Source organism: Stegostoma tigrinum, chromosome 15, assembly GCF_030684315.1.
Source record: "Stegostoma tigrinum isolate sSteTig4 chromosome 15, sSteTig4.hap1, whole genome shotgun sequence".
Lineage (NCBI taxonomy): Eukaryota > Metazoa > Chordata > Chondrichthyes > Orectolobiformes > Stegostomatidae > Stegostoma > Stegostoma tigrinum.
The window spans coordinates 16,030,894-16,043,327 of record NC_081368.1 but is presented as its reverse complement, the minus strand read 5'-3'; the positions used below and the strand labels follow the sequence as shown (position 1 = coordinate 16,043,327).

The 12,434-nt window shown below is 44.8% G+C and overlaps 1 protein-coding gene across 1 annotated transcript; it reads right to left on the bottom strand.

The window, feature by feature from the left end:
• Nucleotides 1-5,779: 5,779 nt before the first annotated feature.
• sowahd (sosondowah ankyrin repeat domain family d) lies at nt 5,780-8,373 on the bottom strand. The gene has a single exon (XM_048544536.2). It carries the CDS (start codon nt 7,921-7,923, stop codon nt 6,871-6,873), a length of 1,053 nt encoding a protein of 350 aa, XP_048400493.2. The 5' UTR covers nt 7,924-8,373; the 3' UTR covers nt 5,780-6,870.
• Between the last annotated feature and the right edge of the window lie 4,061 nt (nt 8,374-12,434).

Sequence of the window (12,434 nt, the reverse complement as noted above, 5' to 3'; positions counted from 1 at the left end):
TGTCATATACAGTAATTTCTAAATAGCTTTGAATCCAGTACTAGGAAATAATGTGAAATGAGCATTCCTAGATTTACAGATTCCTCCTTGACCTTAGCCCCTCAATATCTGTTTCCTTTTTCCCTAACCCCAAAACCTTCCAAGAAAGCAATTAAAATCAAAGACACCTAGTAGGCCAGAATTGGAGGAAGGCAGCTATCTCATTTGATAACTGTTCCAACAGCTGCTTTAGCCCCAAAGCCTTAGAATTCTTTCCCTGAACCTCTCTATTACTCACATCATGCCCCCAATATTTCTACAACACTCCTTTTTAAAAAAAAACTCTCTCTCTTCAAGCAAGCTTTAGGCACTTGCCATAAAAGCACCAGCTGAAGTACTGTGCCTGTCTTGCAATGTTCAGGTGAAGTACCGTGGCAATTTCATTACAGTATACAGTAGTGTTAATTTTCTGGTGTCCAGTTTGACATCAGAAGTAACAGTTCTCAGTTCATACTGTCATTCTTGATATTACTGCATGTAATCTAATAAACATTACAAACAATATACACTCATAAGTAGTATTCTAGTTTCACCTCCAGTTTTTTTTTTACAGTTTAATATCCTATTAATCGAAGTTCTTATTTTCTATCACAGATTTTTGTCTTAAAAATTGTGCCCTTTTTGTTACATTGCAATGGTAACAACCATTGCAATGTAACAAAAAGGGCATAAACCACATCATCATTATCAATGCTGTCTTTGTTGTGGTCTTTTTAAACCAGGTTCAGATTTTCCTAAAAATCAAACCCAAACACTGATTAATTCCCGTTGTTCCTCAAGACTAGACAGTACTGTATTGAAGTGAAGACATGAATTTCATATATTTGTAGGATGTTATGTATTTCAGGTTGTGCATTTTAAAAACTACCTGTTCAGAGAGGAAAAGTATCCCTTATAATTATTATTTCATCTGGCTAATTTACTATTTCAGGAATGTAATGCAACTCTTACTGTGTAGTAAGAACTAATAACTGGTGATCTGGAAAATATCTCCGTCTGACACCAACTAAATATTATTGTACATCCTTAACCAATTTACTGATGACCATATGACCCATTCTCTGGACTGATACCAGTTTCAGAGTCAGGTCAGTTCAACAACATAACAGTGAATCAATAAACTGAAACTGCTTCATATCTTGCCAAATTGTTAAACCATGAGAAAGTTAGGTCGCCAAAATTGAACTTAGATAAGTAAAAGTCTTAAATGTTCACAGAGAATCAATTAGATGGTACTGCCAGTTCCAACCTATAAAATTTTAGCTTACATTTGTCTTGAGGAATGAGGAGGACCTGCATTTACAACAACAAATGCAGAATCCCCATTGGTCACAGCCCAAGTGATTCAAAGTCAATGGCAGAGTACGGGTGGAAAATTTTAGAAGTGCAGTCTGGGACAATAGTCCTGAAGCAGTTGCACCCCTATCATGTATCACCAGCACAGATTTGATGTTAGTTAATAATTTCCTGTTGCACTCATGTTAAAATTTACAACATAAATTCAAAGTCAACTTGCAGTTGCAATTTGGATTTCGATTTGGATTGTGTAAATTTGGCGTTACAGCCACCAAATGTAAATCTAGCTCACCCTCTGTCACCTGCTTTATAATATTCCCCCTGCTCCCTTATAACCATTCAACCACAACTTAAATCTTCAGAAAATGAGTCCTTCACCCCCCTGCTAAAAAATTGATTGAATGGTTGGAAAGGTGTTCTGCGTATTTAGAGAGAGATAGAGAGAGATACGCATTTGCCAGCAAACATTTGAAGAACAGCTGGCATTCCAGTTAGAGTGGAGCTAACCTATACAAAACTACTGTATTACTGGAACTTGAAATACAACTCAGTTCATATCAGTAGCTGTAAATTTGCTCTACATTGTTACTCTAAACTGTTGAAGTACAAATAATTATTGTTATTACTATGAATGCTAACAGTGGCAAAATCAATGACATTAGGCAATCTGGATTTTTTCATAGCAACAAAGTGCTCATTTAAAGAAAAACGGGAATACACTCTATAAATTGCGTGATTAGGGTAAGAAAAACTGGACAATTTGCATTCTGCTTCAGATGTCTGGTTATATGTTGAGGTACAGGATCATAGAATCCATACAATACAGAGGCCATTCAACCCTCTGAACATGCACTGACTCTCTGAAGTGCATCCCTCCCCCATCCCTATAACCCATTTCCCATTGCCAATCCACCTAACCGATTCATCCCTGGCCATTTAGCACAGCCAATCCACCCTACCTGCACATCTTTGGACTCCAGAAGGGAACCAGAGCATGTGGCAGAAACCCACGCAGACACAGGGAGAATGTGCAAACTCCACACAGATGGTCATCCAAAGCTGGATTTGAACCTGGGTCCCTGGCCCCTGACTGATCACTTTTTCCTCCCCTACCCACACCCCCCAACTAAAGCAACTTGTGAAGAACACATTAATCAGCCAATTTACAAATATACATGTTCCGAATACACACTGAAAACATTCTAGCAATACATTGCAGATCCTTCAGTATGTTAAAAGGAGCAAGTTATTTTCTCAGGTACTGACCACATCAGGACTAAAACCAAATTTTGAGAAGATTTGTAGCTCTGGTTGAGGTTCTGGATGTGAGTTTGCTCGCTGAGCTGGAAGGTGAGTTTTCAGACGTTTCGTCACCATTCTAGGTAACATCATCAGTGAGCCTCCGACGAAGGGCTGGTGTTAGAAATAGAAAGCGGGACATAACACCAGCGCTTCGTCGGAGGCTCACTGATGATGTTACCTAGAATGGTGATGAAACGTCTGAAAACTAACCTTCCAGCTCAGCGAGCAAACTCACATCCAGAACTAAAACCAAAGTTAAGCTACTAAACATGGTTAACAAAAAGCAAGAACAAGCAGATTAGAGTTGTTAATCACCTGAACAAAGAAAAAAACCACAAATAGAAAAGAGATGATATAAAAGAATATTATAGTAATTTAGTGAAAAGGCAAAAACAAACAAGATGGTGACAATACATGGGAAAAGATGCAAACAAGGAGAAATATAAAAGTGGGAGTATAGGAAAGAGGGTGGAGATTGAAAATGCAGGAAATCCAAATTAGAAATACAACATTTAGAATTGGAAATTTACCCTCAGTGCTTGTTAAAAAGTAAAGAAAAAGAGCACTCAGATGCACACACCTTTTTACAGCATTCCGTTTTAAGGAAAGGACCACAACTAACAGATGAAGCTATCTTTCCTCCTCCTCCTCAGACACTGGAATATGAGAGATAATGAGAACTGCAGATGCTGGAGAATCCAAGATAATAAAATGTAAGGCTGGATGAACACAGCAGGCCCAGCAGCATCTCAGGAGCACAAAAGCCGACGTTTCGGGCCTAGACCCTTCATCAGAGAGGGGGATGGGGAGAGGGAACTGGAATAAATAGGGAGAGAGGGGGAGGGGGACCGAAGATGGAGAGAAAAGAAGATAGGTGGAGAGAGTATAGGTGGGGAGGTAGGGAGAGGATAGGTCAGTCCAGGGAAGACGGACAGGTCAGGGAGGTGGGATGAGGTTAGTAGGTGGATGGGGGTGCGGCTTGGGGTGGGAAGAAGGGATGGGTGAGAGGAAGAACAGGTTAGGGAGGCAGAGACAGGTTGGACTGGTTTTGGGATGCAGTGGGTGGAGGGGAAGAGCTGGGCTGGTTGTGTGATGCAGTGGGGGGACGGGACGAACTGGGCTGGTTTAGGGATGCAGTTGGGGAAGGGGAGATTTTGAAGCTGGTGAAGTCCACATTGATACCATTAGGCTGCAGGGTTCCCAGGCGGAATATGAGTTGCTGTTCCTGCAACCTTCGGGTGGCATCATTGTGGCAGTGCAGGAGGCCCATGACGGACATGTCATCTAAAGAATGGGAGGGGGAGTGGAAATGGTTTGCAACTGGGAGATGCAGTTGTTTGTTGCGAACTGAGCAGAGGTGTTCTGCAAAGCGGTCTCCAAGCCTCCGCTTGGTTTCCCCAATGTAGAGGAAGCCGCACCGGGTACAGTGGATACAATATACCACATTGGCAGATGTGCAGGTGAACCTCTGCTTAAAGTGGAATGTCATCTTGGGGCCTGGGATAGGGGTGAGGGAGGAGGTGTGGGGGCAAGTGTAGCATTTCCTGTGGTTGCAGGGGAAGGTGCCGGGTGTGGTGGGGTTGGAGGGCAGTGTGGAGCGAACAAGGGAGTCACGGAGAGAATGGTCTCTCCGGAAAGCAGACAGGGGTGGGGATGCAAAAATGTCTTGGGTGGTGCCACCTCCGCCGCATCTGCTCCCACGATAAGACATTCCACTCCCGCACATCCCAGATGTCCAAGTTCTTCAAGGACCGCAACTTTCCCCCCACAGTGATTGAGAACACCCTTGACCGCGTCTCCCGCATTTCCCGCAACACATCCCTCACACCCCGCCCCTGCCACAACCGCCCAAAGAGGATCCCCCTCGTTCTCACACACCACCCCACCAACCTCCGGATACGACGCATCATCCTCCGACACGTCCGCCATCTACAATCCGACCCCACCACCCAAGACATTTTTCCATCCCCACCCCCTGTCTGCTTTCCGGAGAGACCACTCTCTCCGTGACTCCCTTGTTCGCTCCACACTGCCCTCCAACCCCACCACACCCGGCACCTTCCCCTGCAACCGCAGGAAATGCTACACTTTCCCCCACACCTCCTCTCTCACCCCTATCCCAGGCCCCAAGATGACTTTCCACATTAAGCAGAGGTTCACCTGCACATCTGCCAATGTGGTATACTGCATCCACTGTACCCGGTGTGGCTTCCTCTACATTGGGGAAACCAAGCGGAGGCTTGGAGACTGCTTTGCAGAACACCTCTGCTCAGTTCGCAACAAACAACTGCATCTCCCAGTCGCAAACCATTTCCACTCCCCCTCCCATTCTTTAGATGACATGTCCATCATGGGCCTCCTGCAGTGCCACAATGATGCCACCCGTAGGTTGCAGGAACAGCAACTCATATTCCGCCTGGGAACCCTGCAGCCTAATGGTATCAATGTGGACTTCATCAGTTTCAAAATTTCCCCTTCCCCAACTGCATCCCTAAACCAGCCCAGTTCGTCCCCTCCCCCCACTGCACCACACAACCAGCCCAGCTCTTCCCCTCCACCCACTGCATCCCAAAACCAGTCCAACCTGTCTTTGCCTCCCTAACCTGTTCTTCCTCTCACCCATCCCTTCTTCCCACCCCAAGCCGCACCCCCATCTACCTACTAACCTCATCCCACCTCCCTGACCTGTCCGTCTTCCCTGGACTGACCTATCCCCTCCCTACCTCCCCACCTATACTCTCTCCACCTATCTTCTTTTCTCCATCTTCGGTCTGCCTCCCCCTCTCTCCCTATTTATTCCAGAACCCTCACCCCATCCCCCTCTCTGATGAAGGGTCTAGGCCCGAAACGTCGGCTTTTGTGCTCCTGAGATGCTGCTCGGCCTGCTGTGTTCATTCAGCCTCACATTTTATTACACTGGAATATGATACAAGTTATTCCAAGGAAATTGGAGGTACTGTTTATGGTCTGAAGTGTACAAAGGCAATAGTCACAGCAAAAACCTGTGGAATATGCAGAGGTGATACAGACATTTAAATGTAGTTCACGATTGATTTGCATCCAGACGCTACATTTTTCACATTAGATGTTGAAAACAAGTAACAGTCTGCACTGAAAAGTCGAATTGTCAGCGTTAGTTGAAGTAAATTCAAGTTTTCTACTCGAAAAAAAATCACAATGTCTTGTATTTTAGATCTCAGTACCTGGTTACTTTTATTGCCTATTATTAATGCTGATTTTTACACCAAAAATCAATTCACAGAAGCAACATGAACTGACCCAGACAGTATTTCTACAGTAATAACCAGTCTCAAGGCTAAAAATATAAATTTAAATCTTCACATCACCTGAACGTTAAACAAATCATGTATTAACAATTGTGCTGACAATGCATGTTTATGGTACACTGGTTAATTCAGGATCGTCTTCTGATCTGGTCCATCAAATCTGCTTCTGATGTCAGGACATACCGACCAAAAATACAAATATTATTAAAGAGAGTTCGTTCTCATGATTTCCTCTAAAACTACATCAAAAATCAGTCCCATAAATATGGAGTGTTACATTTCGACAGGATAAGTGAGAGTTTGAAATGAATGTTTTGCCTTAGTTTGGCAAAACACCTTCGGGCTTTCTCTCGTCCATACATTCGTACATTCACTGAAGTAAGTTTAAAAAAATCCTACGAAGGAACTTGATTACAGTTATAAAATGAAAGCGTACCGAACTTTAGAAGACATATTATGAAATTGTTCTCAAACTCGAAGACTAACGTACTTTTAAAAAACATAATGAAAATAGAAAGTGCTGGAAAGCTTAACGGGTCAGGTGGCAACGGCTCAGGAAGAAAGAGACAGACAACGTTTGAAGTCCAGTATGGCTCCAATTTTGGAATTATAGTCATATTGGATTCTGTGACAGCAGTTCCTTAGAGCTACATCGGGCTCCAAACGTTAACTCGCTCTCCTCTACAGGCGCTGTCAGGCCTGCTGAATACCTCCAGCGTTTTTCAGCGTGTTTATTTTTAAAATTCAGATTGCCAGCATCCGCAGTGTTTCGCCTTTATTCTTGGAAAGTGACCAAGACCAGTTGATCACGCGGTGGAAAAGAAACGAAAACAGTTGAAGTTTTGAGTCCAATGGCCCTTCAGAAGATATAGTCTGCGAGTCAATTGATGGAAGGGGGTTCCAAGGTTCGAGACCCCCCCCCCCCAAAAACACACAAGGGCTGATTCTACCTGGAGTCAGCCCTTTCTGGCTTCTGTCGATGCCAAGGAGATAGTTTCAGGAGTCGGTATACGGAGGGGATCAGGGAGAGTTCGCGATCCTTGGTTGGACTGTCCAGCTGCTTGTGCGGTGCCAGGACTTGACGGAGATGCTGCGGCCCCTGTTCCTCCTGAGCTCCGGCCAGCTGCCGGAGTTGCTCGGGGGTCCCGCTGGCTAGGTATTGCCAGGCTTTGCGGCCGCGGTAGTCGCGGATGTCGACGTCGGCGTTGTAGGCGCCGACCAGCAGCTTGATGACCATGGCGTGGCCCTGCATCGCGGCGACGTGCAGGGGGGTGTAGCCGCCGCCGGCCGCCCGCGCGTTCAGGTCGACCCGCCAGCCGCGGCTCTCGGCCAGGCACACCAGCTTTATCAGGCCGTGGTGGTCGCCTTGCTTGGCCAGCCAGTGGGCGGCGGTCAGGCCGCTGACGAACTCCCTGTGGTTCAGTAAGCCGGGCTCCAGGAGCAGCAGCGCCTCCATCGCTTCCCAGTCGCCGGCCGCCAGCGCCAGCATCCACTCATGTTCCCGGGGCTCCAGCGCTCCGCCCGATAGGGACGCCCCCTCCTCCTCCTCCCTCCCGCCGCTATGGGCGCTCCACATGCCGCTGAAGCCATCCCAGCCATTGCGGAGCATCAGTTCCCTCAGGCACTTCTTCCTGGCCCCCCCTTCCGTCGCGGTTGCGCCGCCCTTGCGCCCGATACTCTCCCGATCCCTGAGCGACCCCTGGCCGGACGCCGCCTCCGCTCGCCTCCTGACCGGGAAGATCGGTTCCGCCGGTTTCACGCCGACGGCGCCCGCCGAGCCGCGGCAGCGCTCGGAATTCTCCGCCGTCTTCAAGAAGCGGCCCAGCAGGTGGGACAGGCGATTGACATCCTCCAGGACCACGCTGTAGCTCAGCGCCTCGCAGCCCCCAGGCGGAGAGAGGCTCCCGGAGCAAGTCGAGGTGGGGGTCGGCGTGTCTCCCGGCGGACTGACCGACCCCAGGAGCCGGCTATGGCTCAACTCGCCGAGCTTCTCAAACATCTCCGAGCTCCTCCGAACCACTGTACCAAAGTCCACACTTAGATGAAGCGATATAGAGAAGTGCTGTCCTCAGTGTCCTACGTGTACTCCGCCCCCGTGGAATTTCCTTGGGGGCATACATAAAGTGTATACAACCAATAGGGCACCAACGTTTTAGAGAGAAAGTAAATCCTCCAGTGTTCGGAATCTCCCGTGTTCTTCTGAATGCGTCCAAACCAGCTTTAATACACCGACCTTTGCCTCCCAAACTAAGGGAATATTGCACTGCAGCCTCTTCCTTCCCATCCGAACACTACCCACTCTCATGCTGACGAAGCTTCAGATCTTTCCCGATTTCCAATACAGTGTTAAAATAATCTGCTGCGTCGACTCTTAAAGTGCAACTCAGTCACGAGGATTTTTTAAAAGCAGAATAGAAATTTCATATTTTAAAAATAAACACACGTGCAGTCCTCGTAACCGGAAGTTACTTCGAAATTAACCTTCAGTGCAGCAAATACAAGAAGTCAGACTTTTGATTTGAAACGAATTGAATTATAATTTTAATATAAATTCAGAAGATTAGCTAAGAGTTACGAAACAAATTAAGCTCTGATTACACGATTTATGAATCGAACAGAGAGGAGACACTGACTTGAAATTAACTAATTACAGAATTAAAAGTGTCTCGAGGTGCGAGCATCATTTGTTCTACAGACAGTGGCAACAAGTTTCGTTGTTTGTCATATGCAGATGTTCAAACTTCAACAGGACAGAAAGAACATTGCAACGAGTAAGGCAGAGAATTAAAAAGAAAATAAACGAATGAGTCATAGCGTCATACAGCACGAAAACGGATCCTTCGGTCCAACTCATCCATGCTGATCAGATATCTTAAATTAGTCTAGTCCCATTTGCCAGCTTTTGGCCCATATCCCTCCAAATTCTTCCTACTCGTGTATCCATCCAGATGCCTTTTAAATGTTATAATTGTACCCGCCTCCTCCACTTCCACTGGCAGCTCATTCCGTTCACCCTCCGCGTGAAAACTTTGCCCCTTAGGTCCCTTTTAAATCTTTCCCCTCTCACCTTAAACATATACAGTCTAGTTTTGGACTCCCCTACCCCGGCAAAAAGACCTTGGCTTCAGTCTATCCATGTCCTTCATGACTTTATAATTGTCTATAGGGTCACGCCTCAACCGCTGATACTCCAGGGAAAATAGCCCCAATCTATTCAGCTTCTCGCTACAGCTCAAACCCTCCAACTCTGGCAACATCCTCGAAAATCTTTTCTGCACCCTTTCAAGCTTGACAACATGTTTCTTATAGCAGGGTGACCCCAGAATTGAATACAGTAGACCAAAAGTGCCCTAACTAATGTCCGATACAAATGCAACATAACATGCACTGACTAATAAAGGCAAGTCTACAAAATGCTTTCTTCACACCCTTGTCTACCTGCAACTCCACTTTCAAGGAACTTGCACTTCAAGGTCTCTTTGTTCAGCAACACCCCCCAGGACCTTATCATTAAGTGTATTAGTCCTGCCCTGATTTACCTTTCCAAAATGCAGCACCTGACATTTACCTAAATTAAGCTCCATCTGCCATTCCTCAGCCCTTGTCCCATCTGATCAATGTCCCATTGTAATTTGATGTAACCTTCTTCTTTATCTACCAATGTTGGTGTCATCTGCAAATTTACTAACCATATCTCCTTTATATCATTTACATAAATGACAAAAAGTTGGGTACCCAGTTCTGATCCTTGCAGCACACCAGTGGTCACAGGCCTCCAGTCCAAAAAACTCTTCACCTCTACCCTTTGTCTCTTAACTTCAAGCCAATTTTGTTTTCAGATAGCTAGCTCTCCCTGGATTCTATGTAATCTGACATTGCTAATTAGTCTACCCTGCGAAACCTTGACGTCTATATCGACAATGTTCACTGCTATGGCTTCATCAATCTTCTTTGTGAGGTGTTGCATATTGCTAAGGCAAACCAGGTTATAGACTTAATGATAGGGTCCTGGCTGGTGTTGCTGAACAAAGAGACTTTGGTTTGCATGTCATGGATCCTTGAAGTCAGCAGGACAGATTAAGAATGATCATTAGAAGGCATATGGGATTCTTGCCTTCATTGGTCAAGGCATTGAATACAAGAGCATGTAGGCTATGATGGGGTTGTATATAATATTAATTAGGCCACAGCTGGTGTACTGTGTACAGCTCTGGGTGTCAAACCATCAGAGGGATGTAATTGCACTAGAAAAGGTGCAGAAGAACAAGAGGATGTTGCCTGGACAGGAACATGTAAAGTGACTAGATAACTGCATGGATTGTTTAATGTAGGGAATATAGGGGAAATATTTCTCCCTCCATAGAAGGGTCAATAACCAGGGAGCACAGTTTTAAGTTAAGGGGCATGAGGTTAGAGGGGATTTTAGGTTTTTCCACCCAAACGTAGTAGTTGTTTCATGTTGTTTGCCTGAAAAGTGCTAGAGGTGGGAAGCTTTAAGATATTTAAGAGCTATTTAGATGAACACTTGAAATGCCATATCTTACTAGATTATGGGTCAAGTGCTGACAAATGGAATTATTGTAGATGATTGTTTGATGACCAGCATAAATCAACATGGGCTGAAAGTCTTCCTTCCGTGCTGTGAAAACTCTATGACATTTAATTGAAATCAATGCCATAAATTTAAAACCTTTAACCTTTTTTTTTCACTGCCAACTTTCTCCCCACTTTCTGAAAGGATTATTTTCATTTGCTACCATACAGGTGCCAGCCCTGGACTTCATCATGGTATTTGTCAATGAAAGGCAGCATAATTGTTATTACCTTACCCAATATTTGTAGACACTTTATAGCACAGACTATGTTATGAAATGACTTCAAATACTCAAAGATCAAATAAATGATCCCATGTCCATCTATTTGGAATAGCAGAGAATAATTGATGAGGCAAACATTGGTGATCTTAGAACTTGAAAGTAAATTACACAGTCAATTGATATCGGTTAGTTCTAGTTCTGGGTATTGGTGTATATAAAGCAAATTGTATTGAGTGGGAACACTGAAACTAATTAGAAATTAGGCAACAGTTATATTGAAACTATCTGCCCCACACTCACTCTTAACCTGGTACACAGTCAATAAACCCTATTTATTTTGTACAGATAAGTTGCTGTGAGGTCAGGCACAAATTGCTTGCCTTCATTTGGTCTCCAATTCCTTAATGGCATTTCCACAATAATCCAAGCCTGAAGCTGCTGTATCACAATATAACAGCAGCAATTTGGTTGAACTGTTACATCCCCCAGCAGCTACATTTTCTCATTGTTGCTGAAGATGCTGACTTAGAATGGAATAGTATAGCCTTTATTGTCACAAGCATTTGGATGAATGCAGTGAAAAATTTGTAATGTTGTCACTCTGGTGCCATCTTAGGTACAGACTCTTAAGTGTTTGTTACAGAATTGAAAGAGTTTTTAAAAAAGTCTAGCATAGGAATACGAAGTATAAAAAGTACTCAAATTACTCAAAGTCCGGAATAAGAATGAAATTATCTTTAAAATGTGCTCAAATTACAGTCCTTTTCACTGAGTCTGTGCATGCTGTGCTTCAGAGTATGAAGCCTTGCTGCCTTTTGCATTGGCCTCCTGCCCAGAACCCGCCATCAGGACATATGCTGATGTATGGCTGTGGTAGTGCTAGTTGGTAGCGCTCTCAGTGAGAGTCATAAGGGTGTGGGCTCAAATCCCACTCCAGGATTGGAGCTTAAACTTCAAGGCTCCAAAGGAATACTGCATTACGAGAGGTGCCATCATTCAGATGAGATGTTAATCCTATCTATCCTTTCAGCTGGATATAAAAGATCAAACTGTACTGTTTGAGGAAGTGCCAGTGGAGTTATCCCTTGTGCCCATATTCATCTGTTCATCAGTATCAGAATAAAAATCTGGTCCTTTATCACAGTGCTGTTTAAGGGAGCTTTTTGTGTGCACATTAGCTGCTGTCTTTCCTACAATACAATGATGACATCACCAGAAAGTATGAACGCAGCAGGCAAGCTAAGGTCCCGGGCCTAGACCCTGCTTCAGAAAGATTTCTGAAGCAGGGTCTAGGCCCGAAATGTCAGCTTTCCTGCTCCTCTGATGCTGCTTGGCTTGCTGTGTTCATCCAGCTCTACACCTTGTTATTTCAAATGCTTTGCGATATGCAGTGGTGGTGAAACAACCTGGATAGGATTGTCTACATGCTACATAATTGCCTAGTCCCTGGTTCCTCCATTCACTACAATATTTCTGCTGTCACCTGAATAGCTAAACTTCACCCTCACCTCCATACTTAATGCCCAATAAAACCAGTGCTCGCTCTCAAACTGGCACTTCTGTGTTTCATATGGCCCTAATCTCCATTCCTCAAGCCCATGGGGAAAAGCCTTATAAAGATATAGTGGAAAATTATTTAGCTACCCACTGCCAGATCTGTTAGACCACAGAAAGCAGTATCAAGTTCTGTTGT

Excerpts from the sequence above, each read along its gene's own strand:
- sowahd (XM_048544536.2), bottom strand. The coding sequence starts at position 7,923 with ATGTTTGAGAAGCTCGGCGAGTTGAGCCATAGCCGGCTCCTGGGGTCG.